The sequence below is a fragment of the Dreissena polymorpha genome, chromosome 4, assembly GCF_020536995.1.
Source record: "Dreissena polymorpha isolate Duluth1 chromosome 4, UMN_Dpol_1.0, whole genome shotgun sequence".
In the NCBI taxonomy this organism is placed as follows: Eukaryota; Metazoa; Mollusca; class Bivalvia; order Myida; family Dreissenidae; genus Dreissena; species Dreissena polymorpha.
In genome coordinates this window covers 74,049,492-74,072,652 of record NC_068358.1, presented here as the reverse complement: position 1 = coordinate 74,072,652, position 23,161 = coordinate 74,049,492, and the positions used below count along the sequence as shown (strand labels likewise).

Sequence of the window (23,161 nt, the reverse complement as noted above, 5' to 3'; positions counted from 1 at the left end):
GGTTGGGATTGTATTTTGGTCATCTGGGGCAAAAACTAGGTCACTAGGTCAAATAATGGAAAAACCTTGTGTAGGCATTAGAGGACACAGTGTCCATCCAATCTTTATGAAATTTGGTCAGAATGTGTATCTTGATAAAATCTGGATTGGGATTGTATTTGGGTCATCTGGGGTCAGAAACTAGGTCACTAGGTCAAATCATAGAAAAACCTTGTGTAGACAATAAAGGTCACAGTTTTCATCTGATCTTAATGAAAAATGGTCAGAATGTTTGTCTTGTTAAAATCTGGGTTGGGATCGAATTTGGGTCATCTAGGGTCAAAAACTAGGTCAAAGTTTAAAAACACTTGTGTAGACACAGAAGAGGTCACAGTTATCATCCAAACTTAATAAAATTTTGCCAAAATGTTTATCTTGATGAAATCTGGGTTGGGATTGTATTTGGGTCATCTGGGGGTCAAAAACTAGGTCAATAGGTCAAATAATAAAAAACCTTGTGTAGACAATAGAGGTCATCATTTTCATCTGATCTTAATGAAATATTGTCAGAATGTTTATCTTGATAATATCTGATTTTGGATCGTATATGGGTCATCTGGGGTCAAAAATTAGGTCAACGGGCCAATTCTAGTAAAACCTTGTGTAGATGAAAAAGGTCACAGTTTTCATCACGTCTTAATGAAAATTTGTCAGAATGTATTAATTGATGAAAGCTGGCTTGGGATTGTGTATGGGTCTGATAGAATTTAAGTTGATGTAGCAAGGTTGTTAGTCAGGTGAGCGATCCAGGGCCATCATGGCCCTCTTGTTTCAAACAAGCGCGATACCTTTCGCTATGTTGACACGTATTTATAGCTTAAATCAAGACAGAAAAAACGTGAATCTCCCGGATTTCAATTTATTGTGCACAGTTCTTTAACAAGCGATTCATGATCCTCTCAACGTATGTGTGACCAACACGACGAAGAGCAGATATTTGTATGACCTCCTTTTTCAAAGCAAATAGGTTAAGTCCTTGTGAAAAAGGAATATAATTGATTTGGGAGTTAGAAAATCAAGTCACGGAACATGCCAGTCAATTTTTGCAAACTGAAGTATGTGGCAAAAATATATTGATCTTCACCTCGTTTAAAACATAATTGACGTCAGTAGTTTTGATATTGTCTTTCGAGATTTCATACGGTGTGCTTGGCCGCTTTTAGAAGAGTTGGGGGGGGGGGCTGCGTGTGTGTGTGTGTGTTTCAATGCTCAAAGCCCTTCTGAATCTCGCGATGTCATTGCATATTGCTTTTCCAATCCCATATATTCGGCGTCAGCTGAGCTTGCATCGATTCGTCTACACAGATTTTATAGCAAGGACGCTAGTCTGAATCAATATATTGGCCTTTGGAAGTCATCTTCACAGGACGGATGTATTCTCGTGTGGTTTCCGGCTCTATCGGTGATAAATTCTGTTGCTTGTAGGATACGGATTTCACGTATTGATCTTTCGTGGTCAGCTGGTCATCTCGGTTTCTGAAGTAGCTACTCGGTAAGTAGATTGCCGCTTGTTCTCGCTAATTATTGTTACAGCTGGTACGCAGACCTGTGGATTCATTCGAACAGTATACCGATAATGGGTAATGCAAACTACAATCTACCGGCGTATCGTATATGGATGCAATGACCACGTTGACAATCAAGTATATAATCCATACATACATGCGATGTTTACATTATAGCAATCGATGAATTTTATACAGGAAATGAAATTTCAATAAGAAAATCGTTATATGTATGGATAATCATTACTATAATTATATTTGAAAAATATATTAAAGCGTGTGTGACGCTTATCAACGATAATTTTACCGGAGACAGCCAATTTTTTTTAACTGTGTATGTAAATTATCTTTTATGATTATATCTTATGAATTTTGCCGGATAGTCAATGTGGCATTTTACCTCTTGAGACATAAGAGGGAAACGTTATCATGTCATCTATCAAAAATGTATTCCGAGAATGATGATTATATTTCTTCTCTTCTTTTCGAGATTTCTTTATCTTTGTTTGAGGACACTAAGACAGACGAATAGACTGGAAGATTGGCGTCCTGTTAAAGGGCTTACCTATAGACCAAGTTTCATGATGATATCTTTGTTTTTTACAATAGTAATAGTTTGTCCTCGCATCTGCCGTTTCGAGGAAAAGGTGGGGTACACGTGCTTCCGTTTGGTGCAAAATCACGTAGTAGTACCTATATACATGTTGAGAGGCATGTGTACCACAATGCAGGGACTTGGAAGACCTTGCGAAGACCCCCGTCTTTTGCACCATTTTACTAACATCATTTTAACCCAATTGCATACTTTGTATTTGCATTTAAATATTCTTCGATAATGTACGTGTGCGTGTTCAAAATTTCGCCTGATGCGGTAGTATGTTAGTATATCCCTGGAGTTTATCCCATCACTCATTCCTGATTTAATTACCGGTACTGGCTATATATTCACGAAAATAGGACTTATTTTAATTGCAGTCATTTTTACCGGATTGTAGCATCGAACGACGACCTAGGTCACCTCGAGATACGTGCCGCATGCATTTGATCAGATACTAGTGTATCACAACAGACATGTATCCGTAAAATAGGACTTATTTTAATTGCAGTCATTTTTACCGGATTGTAGCATCGAACGACGACCTAGGTCACCTCGAGATACGTGCCGCATGCATTTGATCAGATACTAGTGTATCACAACAGACATGTATCCGTGATCATCATACAGTGACCATAAATTAATGATGTTTTTTATATAAACAGTGTTGTCATTGTCATAACCTTTTTTTCGTGTGTGTTGAAATAATCGTACTGCAACTTTGCAATATGACAATTTAAAATTTAAAGCTTGCACCAATTATATCTGTTTGATATACACGCGAAATTAAAAGTGATCACATTAATACATGTTGGATATTTGCCAAAAAAATGAGAATAGTCATTATTGTGACAATATATTATTGAGACCATAAAGTTGCATGTCGCTGCCTAAATGGTGTCCGCCCAGCAATAAGGAGATCGTTCTCACGAAAGTACTGGTTTAAATTTAACGTAAGAAACTGACTCAAGGATCGCAAAATTGACAATATGCCTCAGATACCATTTGATATATTCCTCGAGCCTTGAACGTGCACGTCATTGCTGTGTTAAATTAATTTTCATTACATGTTATTTACGATAAAACAAAAAAACACACCAGAAGTATGATTTTCAGGAACAGTTGTGTTTTGGTTTTCAAAATTGAAATTGCACGGCAAACTTGCGGCGATACGCATGCTTCACCTGCACTCCTTGACCGCAAGAATATGAATATGATTTAACTAAACGCATGCATCTGTTAATCTTAATGATCTTCAAACTTAATAGCAAAAAGGGGCGAAATTTAAGAATGTTTGTATTGGCGCCCTAGCTTTCTGTCGTTCTTGCAGGTATATTTTTCGTTCTCTCGTTTTGGCGGCTTTGAAAGTTACTGTGTGGGCTTCTCAAATACAGACTAAATGTGCAAATGTTGATGCCTGTAGAAATATATTTCTGTGGCATTGGTATAATTATTATATTTGTTCACATCAAACAAGAGGACAAGCAAGATTACAGAATATTAATAACAGACACCAAAACAAAGCAGGGAAATCTAATTGTAAATAAGTAAAAGAACCATGACATGCTTCCTAATACCACTAATACCGACGATTAATAGAAAACAACATTATAACGGTGATTTCCTTGATTAATCAATCGTGAAAGTGTAAACAAGTAGTTTACAAACTTTCACATAAAAAACATTTAGAGAATGAAACAGGCAATAAAACAAATCACAAAAATAAAGAAATACATACAGAGGCATATATAGGTGGGGTCTAGGGGGCTAAAGCCCCCCCCTCCCCCAGCTGGCTGGCTAGATACGATTAAAAAAAATTAGCCCCTTACAGTTTCAATCCACTTGTGTATTTCCTGTCAGTTGCCCCTAATTAGGCCATAAACAGCTGTCGATTTGTGTGATTAGCCTCCAGGCATGTGAACAGACGATCTAACCTTCGCCAGCTAAACTGCACGCTTCATTGACCGTAAGTGAAAAACTGCGCTATTTGATAGGCTAAAGGAGATAAGTTCAACAGAACAGAACAGAACTTTATTTTCACCCACGTATATAATAAATACAATATTGGCAATATAACAAAGTACAATATAAAGTACAATATTTAGACTTCCTATATTTTTTACAACAACAACACATGTTATACAGTGAGAGTGGGGGGATGAACGGTAGAATGAATATATATACCGGTATAGAAGATATTGAATTTGTAGAATGAAGCAACACCAATACTCATACATAGTTGTTATTGCAAACTAATGAAATTCATCGATGCATTTAGCTATAGGTAAATGTTTACAAATGGCTGCCGCATGGGACTTATGAAAAACAATATTTCAATTTGTAGCAATTAAAGAGTTTAGACGAACGCAATGGACAATCATCATTATATTTTCGGTAAGTTTCTATCATGAATTTAAATAGGTAAATGTTTACAAAAATGGCTGCCACATGGGACTTGTGAAAAACAATATTTCAATGTGTAGCAATTCAAGAGTTTAGTCGAATGCAATGGACAATCATCATTAATTTTTCGGTAAGTTTATTTGATGAATATAATTCGTATTAGCTCTTGAGAGTGATAATCCTTTTGAGTAACAAGTTATTGCCAGTGAAATTCAACAGCACACTTAATGAATGGCAATATATTTTTTATACAAATAACGCTAATTGCTTTGATGTTCATCCATAGTTTTTGAAATTTAAAAGGACTCAAATATGAAGAATTACTTAGCTAGTATGAAACTTAATCATTTAAATAGGAGGTCCACCCATCTAACACTGTTAAAAAATTCTGGATAAAGACTATGTCTCCCACCACTTTAGTGGTTTGAGAAACATTTGAATTACCCTGTGTGTCTGTCACACTTGATGTCTGAACTCAAGTTCTTGTTTGTTTTACATGCACTTTTATCATGCAAAATGCTGATTAGATAGCAGAAAATTGCATCATTTAAATGTGCAATTTCAAAAAAAAAATTCGACGACGAGAGGGGCCACCCCTCCCGCACCCTCCCCGCTTGAGCCCCCCCCCCCCATCTCAAACATTTGTGGATACGCCTCTGACATATGTAACTAACGTTCATCTTTCGTCTGATATTTGAATACATCTTTGTAGGCTACTGGATAAAGAAATAGAATTTTTGGGTTTCTATGCGTATTTAATATATGTTTAATTGAAATGTCCATTCATTTACTCGTGAGCAATTTGTCATTATTGATTCTGTCGATGACGTGCACGCATGTGACACATTAGTTATGCGCATGCGCCAAACGGAAGTTGGTGGTTAGCCATATTTTTTGGACACCTTACTAGATCAAAACAACTGTCAAATTTGATATTGGAGCGTAGATCGATTTTTACTCGTGATTTTGAATCATAAGACATAGAAAAATCATGTCTGACTACGACAGCAATCCGTTTGCTGATCCCGAGGCGATTAATCCGTTTTCTGTGAGTATTAAAATGTCCAATGAATCGACAAGACAACCGGTGTTTTTCATATTTTCGTTTCGTTGGTGTTGTATTTATTTATACGTATGACATGCTTGTGAAGTTTGTCAGTTGCATGTCATTTCAATTGGAAAATGAATTTTACATTAATACTTCACACATAATAACACAGATGAAAGCTTTCACCCTTCCACATTTTACATCATTACTGACGTTAGTCATTAAAACCTTCACATTAGGTTACACACAACCAGATTTATTTGTAAATGAGTCGTGTTCTGAGAAAACTGGGCATAATGCATGTGCGTAAAGTGTTGTCCCAGATTAGCCTGTGCAGTCCACACATGCTAATCAGGGACGACCCTTTCCGCTTTTATGACATTTTTAGTTTCAAGGAAGTCCCTGCTTACCGAAGATACGTTTAGGCGGATCACGGAGTGTATATTGACAGGAGATGAATCGAGTATTTGAACCTTACTGTAGTAAATTCAATCTTATGCAAAAACTATTCATCCGATTTTATTGGTTTATACATTATCGTGTTGCTTATTAATTCCTCTTTCAAAAAATATAACTTTTAGTATATTCCCGTTGATATTAATGGATTTATAGCGAGTTAAACACAAGAAATACACATTTTATGTTTTACCACCGCGCCTTTTAAGTGTTGTGGCTATCGATCTTTTACAATTAGCGTACAGCGAAGCGCCGAGGTTATACATTTTGATGTACCCACTCACGTCTTTTGTTAAATTATAGTTTCATTTCTCGGCCGATTTTGACAACAGGGTTTTTTTTGGCCCGATTTTATAGCCGAAATTCGGCTATGTTCCCAATCCCAAAAAGTATACTTTTTTCCCAAAATGTGGCAAAAATTTCCCAATTTCCAAAAAAAACAAAAAAAAAACATTTTTTTTTTTTTTTTTTTTTTTTTTTTTTTAGAAAGATGTCTAATGTATATTTTATCTCGTTTTTAATTCAATTACATCTAACAAAGTATTACTGTGAAACCATTATTAATCGTCAGGCATTAATTTTCATAAATTTCGTCAGTCGACCGATCGGCGAATTTAAGATCCTAACGAACAATCATGCTCTATGTTTGAACAAAAAAACAAACTAAGTTGAACAATATTTTAAAACTTTACCGCAGACGTGAGGCATTCAATTCCAACATAATCCATGCACACATTCACTGCTGTTTCAGAATCAAGATTAATCCGGTTTTGACACAAAGGGATGTTGATTACACAAGGTACTTAACTGACACGTTACACTTCTTTAAAACGCGTGTGCAGTACAGCTGTATCGAATGCGTTGACTTCGTTTATGTAGAATGGTAATGAATTAGCGCTAATTGTTTATAACTTTATTACCCATTAGGTGCATTGTGTTTTTCAGGGGTGTTGCATATTAGCCATCACGCAGCGAATGCCGATGAAAGACAATAAACCTAATGAAAAGATGACGATGTGTGATCAACATGCGTATTTATCACAAATAAATAAAGATTATTTTAATTGCAGTTTGTTGTTTGATTGTTGCGTTTAACCACACTTATTACTATTTTATATGTATCAATTTATTTATTTTTAAATTATTGACATAATTGATTTATATACCGGTAGTTTACTTTTTAAGAACAAACACACACATAGAGTTTATAATTTTAATGTTGATATCAGAATAAAAAAGCATTTTATTTGAAAAAAAAAACACTTAACAATCTGGAACCTCTTTTGTATAACACAAAAAGTTTTAAAACAGTATCGACAGCATTTTAATAAAATTGTTATCAGTATGGCAATTATAATAATAGAATAAGACTAATTGGCAATTGACCTGTTGTTACAAACACTCGTTAACGGTTATTCGATCCTTCTTGTCCGCTAATCATAACAATGAACGTGTGAAAGGCATATATTATGAGGGTCTGATATTATGACTGTCCCTTGATAACAAAAGACTAGTTAATTGGCATGTGACAAACAGGCCCCACCTCCTGCAGTGATTCCCAAGTGTGTTCCCGCATTCGTACCACGATTTTTCGCAACTGCGATTGATCGCGAATATGTATTACACACAAATCGGATATTGACTGACGCATTTTTTTTAAATTCAAAATCAGAAATCGGCGAATTTATGTGCTGACGAAATCGTCATTTTTATAAAAATGGCGAAATTTTGTGCTGTCGAATATAAATGGTTTCACAGTATATGATTTTGTTCTTTTAATTTGAATGATTATAAAGGGTTATATCAAATTTAGTTTTTCCCTAATCAGTGGACTTTTCGTGTGGAAAAAAAAGCTAATTAATTTATTTTCCCAATTTCATGAAAATGCCGATAAAATTCCCAATTCCAAAGCCATGGGCTATCTTCCCAAAAAGTGGAAAAAAAAAACCTGGACAAATTATATATCATTAGAAAGCTTACGCTACGTAGTAAACAGATATATCAATATATATTAAGTTTTTCTTCTGATTTCGACAGCCCGGCGAGTTATAACTTTAACTTTTGCAAATATCATACCGTTTTGGAGTTTTAGAATCTAGATTTACGGTTGACATGTTCATACTTAATACCAATTTGTAGCGTTTATATTTGGAGTTCAGTTTTAAAAATTACATCTTGCTTAGGAGAATAGAATTCTGTATACGATAGAAAAAAATTTTGTTTAAAAACGAAAGTAATTAAGGAATGAAGGCGGGAAAATGTAGCGCGCGTTCCTAACGCACTGAACTGATGCTACGGTCTTGGCGATTATGCTTTTGTTTAGAAACCGGCCATTGAATTTCTTTTGCCATCTTATTATATTTTTTATGGAATATATTGTAGTATTTTGTTCACGAAACATATCAATAAAGCTTATTATAAATGAATCTTAATAAATTAACGATTTCAGCTCTTGTTTATAACACAGAAAGGGTGTAAAATTTATGATGAAACAGCGTATATAGCGGACCCTCTCGATATTATTCCGCTTTGCATGCATACTTGAAATAAAATGGGTGTCAAAAACATTCATCGTTTGCTGTTTATTATCAACAAGGTAATTATGTATAATTATTTGAAATGTTATTTACCTTAAATTATCAATTTATTAAAGATTCTTGAAAATCACGATCCGTGTTATGCGGGTCATTTCGTATTTTGACATCAGGGCATCATGTTCAACTATTGAAAATCAGATTTTTTTTCACCGGGACGATGACAGCTTGGATTTAGACAGGCAGACAGATAGTTTATTCAGACTTAAACAACAGTACATCGTCTTCAACTCAAATATATAAATTATTTTTAGACGAATTGTTAGGTGATTACACATATAGCAGTGATGATTCTGAGAATGGTGCCATGTTTCTTATCCGTGTAATCTAGAGTCCATGGTTTGAGCATTTTTATCGCGGTGTTCAAAAAAAGATATCTCAATAATCTTGTTTATTGATAGATCTGTGGTTTTATTGCCCCTGTGTTCAGCACAAACCAATTATCTCGTTATGATCAGAAACTGTGCAGACCAATACTAAATAACACTATGGTGTCATACGCCACAGCAGGGACCTATACTTGTATATTGGTCCCTAACCACAGGTGGCAATGTCTGGTCAGATTACACTTTTTATGATACCTCCATGTCTTCTCGTGGTATTAGTGGTCATTTCTTGGAGTAATGTAACGCCAAATACTCAATTTTGCGTTTATAAGATATGTAGCGTATTGAAAACATTTATAGTCATCTGCCCATACAGATTGCCATAAACTAAATACTGTATAGATGTCAGCCAGCTAAATCACAATAATTATAAGTGCTTAATACCTATACATGTACATTTTAAACATTTAAAAAATCTAATATTTAACATTTAACGTATTTAGCGGGTACCGGTAAAAAAACTCCGTCATTTTGTAGTCCTATAAAGAGTGTATGGTAGTGTACGGAACAACATAATTAAAAACAGCATTCTCATTTGACCACAACGGGGTTAAATAATCTTTCAAAAAAATGCAAATAATACAGAGTTTTAATTTAGAATTCTAAATATTTATAACTCTGTTAACTTATAAAGATATTTCAATATACATGCATAGACAGTTGACCGTGATTTTCAAGAATCTTGAAATAATTTTAATTAAATGATAATTTATGGTTATTAACCTTTCATATAATTTTACATAATAACCTTTTTGATAATAAACAACAAACGATGAATGTTTTGACACCCATTATATTTGAAGTATGCAAAGCCGAAAAATATCAAGAGGGTCCGCTATACATTTGTATACGCTGTTTCATCATAAAATTAACACCCTTTCTGTGTTATAATCAAGAGCTGAAATCGTAAATTTATTAAGCTTCATTAATACTTAGCTTTATGGATATGTCTCTAGAACAAAATATTTCAATATATTCCATAAAAAATATAATGAGCGTGGCAAAGGAAATACAATGGCCGGTATCTAAACAAAAGCATAATCGCCATCAGTTCGGTTCGTTAGGACCGCGCGCTACTTATTTCCGCCTTCATTCCTTACTTGCTTTCATTTTTAAACCAATTTTTTTTCTATCATATACAGAATTCTATTCTCCTAAGCAAGATGTTATTTTTAAAACTGAACTCCAAATATAAACGCTACAAATCGGTATAAAGTACGAACATGTCAACCGTAAATCTAGATTCTAAAACTCCAAAACGGTATGATATTTGCAAAAGTTAAAGTTATAACTCGCAGAGCTGCCAAAATCAGAAGATAAACTTAATATATATTTATATATCTGAAAACTACATTACGTAAGCTTTCTAATGATATATAATTTGTCAAAATCGGCCTAGAAATGAAACTATAATTTAACAAAATACGTGAGTGGGTACATCAAATGTATAACATCGGCGCTTCGATAAAAGATCGACAGATACGACACGGTCACGTGACTTAGACACAACAAGATATTTGGCGTAACGGTCCCGTTTCATATCCGTGTAATCTAGAGTCCGTGGGCGGATAGGGTCGTCCCTGATTAGCCTGTGTGGATTGCACAGGCTAATCTGGGATGACACTTGACGCACATGCATTATACCCAGTTTTCTCAGAACACGACACAAATGTACCCTTGTAGGATCCCTCTGTGCAGCAGGCAAGAGGTGGAGGCCGACAAGCAGGCTTAGACGATTTCAACCCATTTGCAGAGGATAACCAGACAAGACCAGCGGTAATTTTAAACTTTAAAAAACTGAGATATTTGAACTATTCCTTAAATTGAATGGCAGTAATAAAATCCTGGATATTCAGATTAATTTCTTTAATTTAAGTCAACTTGTTGGTGATTTGAAATTGATTAGTATAATTGTTAGTTGTTATAAATGCATGTTTGTTGTTGATTGTTTTTGGTTGCAACTATTAATGAAATGTTGTTATTTTTCACAGAGGAGAGTAAAGTTATTAGTAAATGAGTTTAGTTTTATTGGACTAATAATATAGTAATATAACAAAATTGTTCACATTATGTTAATTGTTTCAACATAAATTATTTAAATATTTGTGTTTTCTATTTTTGTATTAATTAGGATATCAGTTAAGTTTTATTTGAAGTAAAATTGTATGTGTTTTTTTTTCGACATAAATTATTTACATACTTTGATTTTATAATTTAATTTGGTACAAGAGGAGATAATAATCCCAATCCAATTGTAAAAGTTGTAATGTTTGGGGGAAGTTCTAAAGGATCCCAAATAAAGGTATGCTTTTTATCTGTTTGACGCTCATTCATCTCCTCAAAACAAAAATAATTATGGAAGAATCTATGTATTAAAATTAGTAATTCCAACAAAGTTTGAAAAAGTTCAATATATTTAAAAAATGCTGACACTTGCTTACACTGGACAGTTTGATTCCTAGTATCAATATTTTCCTTATTATATTCAAATTCAGGCTGAGAAAACAAGTTTACTTCAACCGGAGGTATTTCATTGTGATGGTTTTTCTATTCCCACAGTAACTATTTTTTTTAAGCTTTCCTGATTCATAATAGGATTTATAAATACATGTTACATTATTGTCTTAGCACACAAAACACTGCATAGAAAAAATCACACATGAGGTTGCACAATCATATGATATTGAGTTATTTTTGTTGTTTACTTTTTGTTGGCAATGTTCAGTTAATGGGTATTAAAGCATTGTCATTTTTCAGCTCACCTGAGCACAATGTTCTCATGGAGAGTTTTTGTGATTCCATTGTCAATCGTGGCTCATCAGTTGTGCATTGTCAATCTTGCCTTATGAACACTTGAGACCCCATTTATTGCTGAATGTTAAGGAAACTGCTTGAGAACATTTGTACTGATGATGTCTCATCCAAGTTTTAAAATGTGTCACATGCGCTAAGACATTAAGTCTCAGTTGAGCGCCTTAGGGCTTGTGGCTATCTTGTTTTTGAAAAGGGAAGAATCTATACTAGTCAATAGTGACAAAAAGAAAGATGCTGTTTTACACAAAATAAATACGAATAGAATGTAAAAAAAATGCAATATAAATCTTGCCTAATTAAGCATGTTATTAGTAGTAAGCATATTTAGATCCCATTAATTGCACTGATATTAAAATCATAATGACCAATATGTCACATTCTGTACGATTTTCTATTGTATTGTGTATGTCAGTGTATCTGCACAACCACTTATTAAATGTCCTTCGACACTTATCAGAAATACATGTAACAACATCTGCAAATTATTTCGTTATGTCAGTTATAGTTGTCATTTCCAAACCAAATTTGTTTAAAGATTCATTAAATGAATTTTCAATTCACACAGGCAAGTTATGTAAATCATTTTAATAATATGAGAATAATTGTCAGATAAAGCAAGTGAAAGAATACATGTAAGCTCTGAACCATTAAAATGATTTAATTGATTTATTACAACAACCATAATAAAAGTAAAAAAAAAAGTAATAATGGTAATATCAACCATTCAAAGTCTTAATGCATGGGCTATAGGTTGTTTGTTTAGCTTTCTCACACATTTAACATTATAGTTGTTACTGGCATTGCTCATCAGCCTCACCTAGATGATGATGTTGGTGGTGTTGCTGTTTTGCAGGCTCGCCCAACAATTCCCCCACCCCAGTCATCACCAGCCATCATGCAGCCATCTAATGATGCTCCGCCCCCTTACTCCCAGAGCTCTGCCCAGCGGGTGGACACCTCTGAGCTTGAGAGAAGACAACAGGTAACCAGTCACTTTTGTGGTCAAATCTCCCCATAACTGAGGCATGACTACACTGCAGAGCAGGTTTATTGGTCTGTTATATTGCTGTCCACCATTATGCAATGACCAGTCCTACATACAATAAATCAGCCGTTTACCTAGTTTTTATTGTCACATGCTCTTTATTATCCAACTCTTAACTAAATTCAGTTTGTTACTGCTCTTTTCGCTTGATTTCCTTCATTTTCAATGTCAGAATTTCTTTAAATAAACGTTCCTAAGTTTGCTGGATATAAAGTAAAGAGATTTTGCATGGGCTGTTTTTTTTGGGGGGGGGGGGGGGTAAGAATTTTTCTCCCAATAATTTATCTGAAATCAAACAAGTCTTTCAAAGGAAAGTTTTTAAAATTATGACAAGCTGCAACTGAAGATTGTTTGTGAACTTTGACTTTTTTGCTCACATTAAATCTTGGTTGCATTTTCTTCTGAAAAAGGTTATATTGTAAGGTCAGATGTATTGTTGGCAGCAGAACATGTAAATCATTTCAAGGGCATGTTTAAAAAACAACAACAATGTTTTGATGTGTTATTGCAAATGTCAAAGTAAGAAGTGAATCTTCTATGTAAAACAATATCTAATTAACAGTTCATATACACATTTTTGATAATTGACCACTTCAAACAATTAAAGAACAGCTGAATGTCTTAGTGTGTGTCAAATCTAGTCATTAGAAGATGATAAATATATAAGGGCTGTTTTGAGTACATAATTATGTTCTGTGTACTAAAAGTGGTGAAATTACAGTCTTGCAAATTTCGGTTGTTTTAAAAATGTACTGACAATTTTTTTTCATGTTATTTGTGTATATATTATAGTACACGCATTTCAACGTACATTGTCAGAAAAAAGGCTTAAAATGTGCAATCTTATTTGCAATTTGAAATACGTATCACATACCATTAAATAGTAGTTGTTGTTGCTTTATAGCATTCTATGTTTTGAGGACCATGAATGATAGATTCCAGTGAAAAATGATACTTAAGCTCTACTTAAAATGTCTTTTTCCATTAAGGAATTGGAAAAGAAGGCCGAAGAATTGGCTCGAAAAGAACAAGAAATGAAAAACATGCAGTTTGGAGGTATGTCATCATAATAAACTAATTTGTTTGCATAATTGAATTAAAGTACAATTGTACCCACAGTGTAAAAAGATACTGTTTTGAAATATAGGCCAAATCGTAACCGCTCCTTCCTCTGAAAATCTCTGGAACATAAGCACCCTATGCTTAAAGGCCCCGGGAAAGGCTTGGCATGCAAGTCATACTATATTTTTGCAGTCAAAAATGTCTTAAATTAAAATAGCTTTAATCAATATACAAAAGATTATTTTTATCACATCATTAATGCATGGATGAAATAATCTGACTTGTTATAAAAAGATTTATAACTTTCAATCATATTGCATACCAGTTCTTGATTGCGAAATTTTCATAATAAATAAGCTTATCAAATAACTTTTGTAGCTTTATATCATGTTAATCAAATGAAGTGTTTTATTGTGTTTTATGTCAATGTTTTTTAAATGGTTCATAATTTGAAAGCAATATTTCTCCATGCATTATTTGTCTTTAAACCATTTAAATGATTTTTGTAACTATATTCCATGTTCATAATCATTTAAACTTAACATGTCATGTCTTACTTGCAGAAAGACAAAACAACTGGCCACCTTTACCAAAATGGTTTCCAGTGGGACCATGCTTTTATCAAGACTTTTCTGTTGATATTCCACTAGCATTCCAAAGAACAGTTAAAATGATCTATTATATATGGATGTGTAAGTATTAAAGTATTAAATCTAATTTCTGTGACAGGTGTTACATGGTGCAGGATCAACAGGGTTCACTGGGGTTTACACATGGGTTGGACGGAATGTAAACACACTGTTTAGAGCTTTATTTTAGCAAATATATCAAGTTACTTAAATACATTTGAAAAATATTTTAGAGCATAAAAGATAGTTGTTCTTGCATTTGTGCCGATATCCTAAGAATTGAGAATAAAACATTGAATATATCGGTGTCGAAATTTCACCTTGTGTGCAGCATGAACATGAATGCGTTACACATGGAATTTTTTGCCAAGAACACAGGCTTATTGTTCCCTACCAGTTTCACCGGAGGGGACTTATGGTTTGCGCTCTGTGTGTCCGTCTGTCTGTCTGTGAGTCTGTCTGTCACACTTTTCTGGATCCTGCGATTCCTTTAAGTTTTTAATATTTTTTCATGAAACTTGCAACATGGATAGATTGCAATATGGACATTATGCACGTCATTTCATTTTGTTCCTTCGTCAAAAATTATGGTAGCTATGGCAACAAATAGACAAGAAATACTGCTGAAAATGGTGGTTTTCTGGATCCTGCGATTACTTTAAAAGTTCTTAATATTTTTTCATGAAACTTGCAACATGGATAGATGGCAATATGGACATTATGCACGTCATTTCATTTTGTTCCTACGTCAACAATTATGGTTGCTATGGCATTTAAAATTTTTTTAATAAATTCTGAAAATGGTGGAACTTCTGACAAATTTTGGAGCCGGTAGGGGATGATATTGCTTGACAATAGTCTTGTTAAATCAAGTAATTCTGGTGTATTTCACATTGCTATAAGCAGCATAACAAACTGTTTTTTTATGCACTTATTGTAATTCTAATGAAAAATTATTCTAAAAAGTTATTTGAAGAAAAGCACAACATACCCGCAAACCTGTGTTTTTACATCCATGAAGGTTTAATTGTGAACCCCGCAAAGTCATGTGATCTTGCACCATGTATGCACTGCAATATTGCAGTGAAAGTGTTTGTAAAGTGACAGTATATTTCTTATATGCACTTAAGTGTTTACCATATATATAAATTATTATACTCCCATTTAGTAGCTTAAGTATTCTCGAATCAGCATGGTGATGTGTCTGTAAGTCTGTCCGCAGACACACTTTTGTTCAGAGACTTTTTCACTTTTTCATGTGCAACATTCAAACTTGCAGACATTGATCTTTATGATATGAAGTTGTTGAAATGATCGTATGCGATGATTGTCATCTACCGTAAATAATTGCAACTATCATGCCTCTAGCAAACAAGACAGTGCAACATGGGGCGTATGGAGGGTTTCTAAGTCATTATTGTGACAAAGTGTAGTATTTTGTATGCATATTTTAGAAATGCCTAACTAGAATTCTGACTTGTTGACCAAACATGTTGGAATAATAAAGTGATGCATTTCACATGTGCTTTTACATCCAGATGCTTGTCAGTAACCCTGGCAGATATTAATCCATTGATTATTTTTCTGCTCAACATGACAAACAGGCTCTTATTGTATGATGTGCTATCACTTGTTGTATGTTTGTAGGTACTTGAGATAACCTATTTAATAAAAATATTCAAGAAGAAACAGCTAACAAACAAAACCTTGGCACATTTTATTCCATGCATGTCTTTCATAGGCTTATTATCTTTTATCTTGGTGGTCAACTTATAACCTTGGCATCTTTTCTTTTGTTAAATCAATATATAAACAGATTTTTTAAATTCAGAATAATTTCAGAAGAAGCTGAAAGTTATTTTATTTTGCGTTGTATTCTTAATGTCCTGCTGCAAATAGGAAGGGGAGATTTTAGTAATGCCCTTTGCATGTCCGTCATTCCATCAAGCAATCTGTCTCATACTTTTTTGTGTGCAGCCCAATAAAGATTTTCATGAAACTTGGCTTTAATGTTAAGGTCATTGAGACAAAATGCAGAAGGCATGATTTAGTCACTCTGCTTAAGGTGAAAGCAGTACTTCAATGTCAAAGGTTTTAGCCTCCATATGTGTGTCTGCTGCATATCTCCTATATATAAATGCTTTTCAGGAAACTTTGTTAAAATATTTGGGTCATTGAGACAGAAGGCATGGTTCAGTAATGCTTGCTCAAGGTTAAAGTTATACTTCTAGGTAATAAGTTTTACTGTTTGAGTCTCTATTTTTGTGTCGGGTCCATATTTCAGTACCCATTGAAGGTTTTTCATCAAACTGATTTAAACAGCTTGTCAGAAATATTTATAAGAAATAGCACTGTCATGTTTACGCCTGATTAAATAAAAAATAACATATATATAAGGAATAGTAGTGTGTGTCATTTGAACTGATTTAATCTAAAATGGCAGACTTTTCTGCCATCTTAAATAAAAGATGTCCTTCTACATCTCCAAATTATAAATAATTATAAATAAACCTTTTCACAATTCATATTGTTTGGCATTTTGTGGGCCATATCATTTGAAAATTGGACTTTTCCATCTTTGGCAAGCATAGCTCCAGACAAGCCTGTAGTCTGGTCAGGAGCTACCCTTTCTGCTGACGAGATCATGAAACCTTGATTGACTTTATAATCGTGTTATTTGATAATTTGATATTTATTTGGTACTTTATTGTGTTAAGACTGAACCTGCTGTTTCTGCTAGCACCTACAAGTTTAAGGAGACATTTTGATACTGAAGGTTAAAATACCGCCCAAATTGTCAACACTCTTTAGCTGTGTAATAGCTTTATTTACGCTCAGTGACAGCTCTAGTTATTTAACCTGTATTGTATTTCTTAAAATTCAGTTATTTATGTGTCAATTTCAGTTTATTCTTTCACGCTATTCCTCAACTTTCTGGGCAGCTTAGCATATTTCATCGTGGATAAAGATGGTGGAGCCACATTTGGACTGTCCATTCTCTGGCTAGTGCTGTTCACACCGTGTTCATTCGTGTGTTGGTACAGGCCTGTATACAAGGCTTTCAGGTAGTCTTCTCCACTTGTTATTTACTTATATGGGTCCTTTTGCAGTGAATAGTTAAAACTCATTCGCCAGCTTTTCAATGTTGTTTGATAAAAAACATGACCAAGTATTGGTATTTGCTATTATTAAGACTAATGAGTCTGTTTGGGAAGTCTTCCTTGAAGTAATCATTTAATGTTATAGCCAACATTAGAAAGGTGAGCTAATGTGTTCAGTCTTCTTCTGTTGTACATCATTAAGAGTGTCATGAATTTTTAGCTCTGTACCTCTCTAGAGGTCATAGTTTTGACTCAACCTCTAAGAATCTTGTCAGAATGTTTATCTAAACAATAAATAGGCAAAGTTTAAATTTGTGTCCCTTTAGATTATAAACTAGCTTACCATGTCAAATCTGAGACAAACCTTGTTACCATAAGAACTGAGTTTTTAAATGTTAAACATAAGCAATATGGCTTTTTGAGCATTTATTATCAGCTAATCTTTGTTTGATCTACCGACTGATCTGGATACTTTTTTATGCTTATATGAAGTTGGAATGTCAATTAACATTTTGCAATCTAAACAATTTTTATTGGGTTTTATCAAGTAATTTAAGAACATATTAATTATCTTTGCCAATTTAAAAGCGCATGATAAAAAAGATCTGACTCAATGATTTCATTTCATACCAAGATTTATTTAACTTGTCCAGGAAATGTGTTGGTTGCAAAAGGCTCCCTAACCAACAAAATTTCTGAACTTGTTTAATCTTAAGTGGTATGAAATGACTACTCGTAACAGGTCCTTTATATATCAGGTGTGCTTTTTAGGCCCTATTGTTTTTATACGCCCGTTTTTAAAAACGGGACGTATTATAGTTTCAACCTTGGTGGGCGGCGGGCGGGCGGCATCCACAGCAGTGTCCGCTCTCTAATTCAAATAGTCTTATTCCGATCTTCACCAAACTTGGTCAGAAGTTGTGTCTAGACAATATCTAGGTCTAGTTTTAATATGGGTCTTTTGGTGCATTTCAAGGATTAAGCATGGTGTCCGCTCTCTAATTGAAGTAGTCAGTCATTGAAATTCAGATTTAAATCTACAAGCAAGTCGGGCTAGTAATATGGGAATTTGTACTAGCCCGAGTCATATAAACATAACATAAAACATCCAAAGAATCATTCATTTATTATGCCCCCCTTCGAAGAAGAGGGGGTATATTGCTTTGCTCATGTCTGTCGGTCGGTCGGTCCGTCCACCAGGTGGTTGTCAGACGATAACTCAAGAACGCTTGGGCCTAGGATCATGAAACTTCATAGGTACATTGATCATGACTCGCAGATGACCCCTATTGATTTTGAGGTCACTAGGTTAAAGGTCAAGGTCAAGGTGACCTGAAATAGTAAAATGGTTTTCTAATGATAACTCAAGAACGCATACGCCTAGGATCATGAAACTTCATGGGTAGATTGATCATGACTTGCAGATGACCCCTATTGATTTTGAGGTCACAAGGTCAAAGGTCAAGGTCACGGTGACCCGAAATAGTAAAATGATTTTCGGATGATAACTCAAGAACGCTTTTGCCTAGGATCATGACACTTCATAGGTACATTGATCGTGTCCTGCAGATGACCCCTATTGATTTTCAGGTCACTAGGTCAAAGGTCAAGGTCACAGTGACAAAAATCGTATTCACACAATGGCTGCCACTACAACGGACAGCCCATATGGGGGGCATGCATGTTTTACAAACAGCCCTTGTTCAATCTTTAGAATACAATACAACTCTCTTATTAATTTCATCCTTGTCCAAGTCAGCTTCCTCGTCATCTGAGCCAGCCTCTTTTGGATCCTGAAATAAGAAGAAATTAATTTCACGCACGGATTTCAAGCTACTCACAATTATTGATATGTACATAAAAGTTTAATTAAAAAATGAACAGAGCTGTATCCAATATATTGTAACGAGTATACCGCCTCACGTACTCTTGTCAGGATACCTCGCGTAGGTAGTATACCGTTGGTACGCATCAGATATAGCCATCCCTTTGATTATAGTTGACCCTGAACCGGAGTTTCAATCCCTCGGGTTCATCAACAACGAAGCCAAATAAAAGTTTCAACAATTTAATACTGTGTTTGTTATATCTATATATATATATATAATTTGCATATAGATAATACAATATGCCAAGCGGGCGTCCCTGAATATAAGTGGACACAATGGACGAGGAAGGACCGAGCCTATGCACCGGGATCTTCTTAACTGTAGATATTACATAAATAATTACATTTACTGTACTGAAGCGTTTATATTAAGTAGTAAACGGAGGAGCTCTCATTTGTCTGAACATTCTATTTCCCATCCTGTTTATTTTATAATAAGTGTATGTAATGAATTTACCGTTGTTGTTGGTTGTCTTAAGGAGGTGTGAACTCCAGAAAGAAGATGCTGAGACTGAATTCTGAGTCCGTATTTATAGATTCCGACTCAGTTACCACGTGACAAAATGAACAAATAAAATCCTCTGCTTTTAACAACAAAGTGTGCTCAGGTCCATTCCTTAAATAATATAACAATCTAAACTCAATGCATCATATACAGCTCTTCGGTCAAATGAACAGCCTTAACGAAAAGCAGTATTTACAAATAATCAGCTAAACATAGATACATGAAACAAACAATCGCCGAACTTAACAAATGGTAAGGCGTATGAATAGGTGAGACAGTAGAAACTCCGCCCCATGAGAAATAACATCTGCTCATATAAATATTAACATTTATATAATGCAACAAATGACTAGGCTGTATCTTGGCTAAGCATCCAAATACTCTCAAAGGATTACTGTTAAATTGTAAAAACAATAATGTTAATACTGATCAGACGCTGAGACTTAGCTTACAGACGAAAAATAGTTCGCGCCTGAACTTTACATGGCGGTCACTTTCAAAGACGCTGACTTACAATATCGTTTACTGATTAAAAAGTAATTATTTAAAGTTAGAGATCATAAAGGGGATGAATATAATTACATTCACAAAATTAACTTCCGCAACTATTTAAAGTTTAAGTGTGCAGTATAACCTACACGACAATTTACAATCAAACGAACGCGGAGTTTAGTGTTTGACAAAAGACAGTGACAGACTAACAAATAGCAATATTTGCTAAATAAAGGATAAGCAATGGTGATTTCTGGTGGATTCAGCTGGCTTCCTCCGTAGGCTATGCAGGTATTTTCTGTCGATGTGTTATGAATTTTTATAATGTTAACATTTTCACAATGTCACCTGTTTCCGGGAGTGATACAAATGTCAAGTAAGGAAACTTTCCTTACACTATCAATGTGAAAGAGGGCAAACTTGAACCACCAGAAAATATATAAGCAATTAAGTGCCAGGTTATTCTACAAAAAGCCAGTTGACAAATGCGTCAATCACAGTTACCTCAGATTCGCATTTCTCCTTGGTATCGCCCCCGCGGCATACTTCTATAACAACTGTTCGGCCATTACTCGCTGTGTCCCGAACGCAACGCAAAACATTTATTTTACATGATAGTAATCCGGGAACACAAAATCATGCTCTCTATGCGCAGTTATCCAATTATCAGCTGATTGCGCAGCATGTGTGCGCAAAATGTTAAAGACATAAGCGGCAGTTGATATAAGCAGCTCAAAACTTTGTTTACAAATATTGAAAACGAAAGTGGAACTCGTTTTCTGTTTTCTAAATTTTACAAGCACGTCGGGCTTGTAATATTGGATTTTCCATAAGCCTTAAATGAAAAATACTAGTTTTTTGCTGTCGGACTAGTGCGAATTTCGACAACTGAGTAGTTTTCATCCAATCTTCACCAAACTTGGTCAGAAGTTGTATCTAGACAATATCAAGGTCAAGTTCGAATATGGGTCATGCCGGGTCAAAAACTAGGTCACAGGGTCACTTAGTGCATTTAAAAGATTTAGCATGGTGTCCGCTCTCTAATTGAAGTAATTTTTATCCGATCTCCACCAAATTTGGTCAGAAGTTGTCAATAAGGAGGTCAAGTTCAAATAATGGGTCATGCTGGGTCAAAAACTAGGCCACGGGGTCACTTAGTGCATTTCAAGCATTTAGCATGGTGTCCGCTCTCTAATTGAAGTAGTTTTCATCCGATCTTCACCAACTTTTGTCAGAAGTTGTGTCTAGATGATATATAGGTCAAGTTCAAGTTGTCCGAAACCTTCGAACGGGCATATCTTGTGACATTTTGGCACTCTTGTTTTTATATTGTATTTTTGTTTATCGCTTTTGTTTTTGCTTCATAAAGACGTAAAAAAAGAGGTTATTAATTTAAGTTACTGGTGTTTTTTACCTTTCAGAAGTGACAGCTCCTTCAACTTCTTTGTGTTTTTCTTCATATTTTTCTTCCAATTCTGCGTGTGTGTGCTGATGTGTCTGGGAATCACAGACTTCTCAGTGTAAGTATTCTATTTATTGGTAATACAAATGTGATTTTAAATGTAAAAAAAATGTTTTTAATTAATACATCTTATTTATTAAGAGTGCATAATATCTATCTATCTATCTATCTATCTATCTATCTATCTATCTATCTATCTATCTATCTATCTATCTATCTATCTATCTATCCATCCATCCATCCATCCATCCATCCATCCATCCATCCATCCATCCATCCATCCATCCATCCATCCATCCATCCATCCATCCATCCATCCATCCATCCATCCATCCATCCATCCATCCATCCATCCATCCATCCATCCATCCATCCATCCATCCATCCATCCATCCATCCATCCATCCATCCATCCATCCATCCATCCATCCATCCATCCATCCATCCATCCATCCATCCATCCATCCATCCATCCATCCATCCATCCATCCATCCATCCATCCATCCATCCATCCATCCATCCATCCATCCATACATACATACATACATACATACATACATACATACATACATACATACATACATACATACATACATACATACATACATACATACATATATATATAAATGTGTCTAATTCAATTATTTTGAATTAAGAAATGTTGACTATTGCATGAGTGGAAGCATTTTATCCAATAAATTGATTGCGCAATAGTTGTACCATATGATATCATGAATGCTGAAAGTAGTTTTTAAATTATTTCAAACATTAATGTTTGTATCAATACAATATGGATGTAGATATAGCTATCTTGAAAGTTATCAGATTAGTTCATTCAATGTGTATTTATACCGACAATAAGTTTTGAGTGTGCACATGATGAAATATATAAAAACCTTGATTGTGATGTTGACTTAATATCTGATCTTTAAGTTAGGTGTTAAAGTGAAACTGTTTTATCTTCTAATATCAAGTACAATAGTTCCACTATAGCCTTAATATATTAAATAACATAAGGTTAATGAGTTGAACCGACACAGTATGGTTAGCTGGTAAAGCTGGTGGTATTACACCTTTTGGTGGTCATCTTGCTTTTACTTTGCTTTATTATGCCCCTTATAATAGCTAAACAACAT

The 23,161-nt window shown here is 34.5% G+C and overlaps 1 protein-coding gene across 4 annotated transcripts in view; it reads left to right on the top strand.

Annotated features, from left to right (window-relative positions):
- The first annotated feature begins 5,377 nt into the window (after positions 1-5,377).
- The window catches only part of LOC127876829 (secretory carrier-associated membrane protein 1-like), a 30,594-nt gene continuing 12,810 nt past the window's right edge, over positions 5,378-23,161 (top strand). The window contains exons 1-8 of one of the 4 annotated variants that reach the window (XM_052422308.1): positions 5,378-5,590; positions 10,710-10,802; positions 11,522-11,551; positions 12,694-12,822; positions 13,875-13,941; positions 14,511-14,639; positions 17,482-17,641; positions 21,984-22,082. In XM_052422308.1, the coding sequence (XP_052278268.1) occupies positions 5,534-5,590; positions 10,710-10,802; positions 11,522-11,551; positions 12,694-12,822; positions 13,875-13,941; positions 14,511-14,639; positions 17,482-17,641; positions 21,984-22,082 (764 nt within the window). In that variant the 5' untranslated portion in view covers positions 5,378-5,533. The remainder of the gene's footprint in view (positions 5,591-10,709; positions 10,803-11,521; positions 11,552-12,693; positions 12,823-13,874; positions 13,942-14,510; positions 14,640-17,481; positions 17,642-21,983; positions 22,083-23,161) is intronic. The other 3 variants (XM_052422309.1, XM_052422307.1, XM_052422310.1) reach the window with 3 other exon arrangements.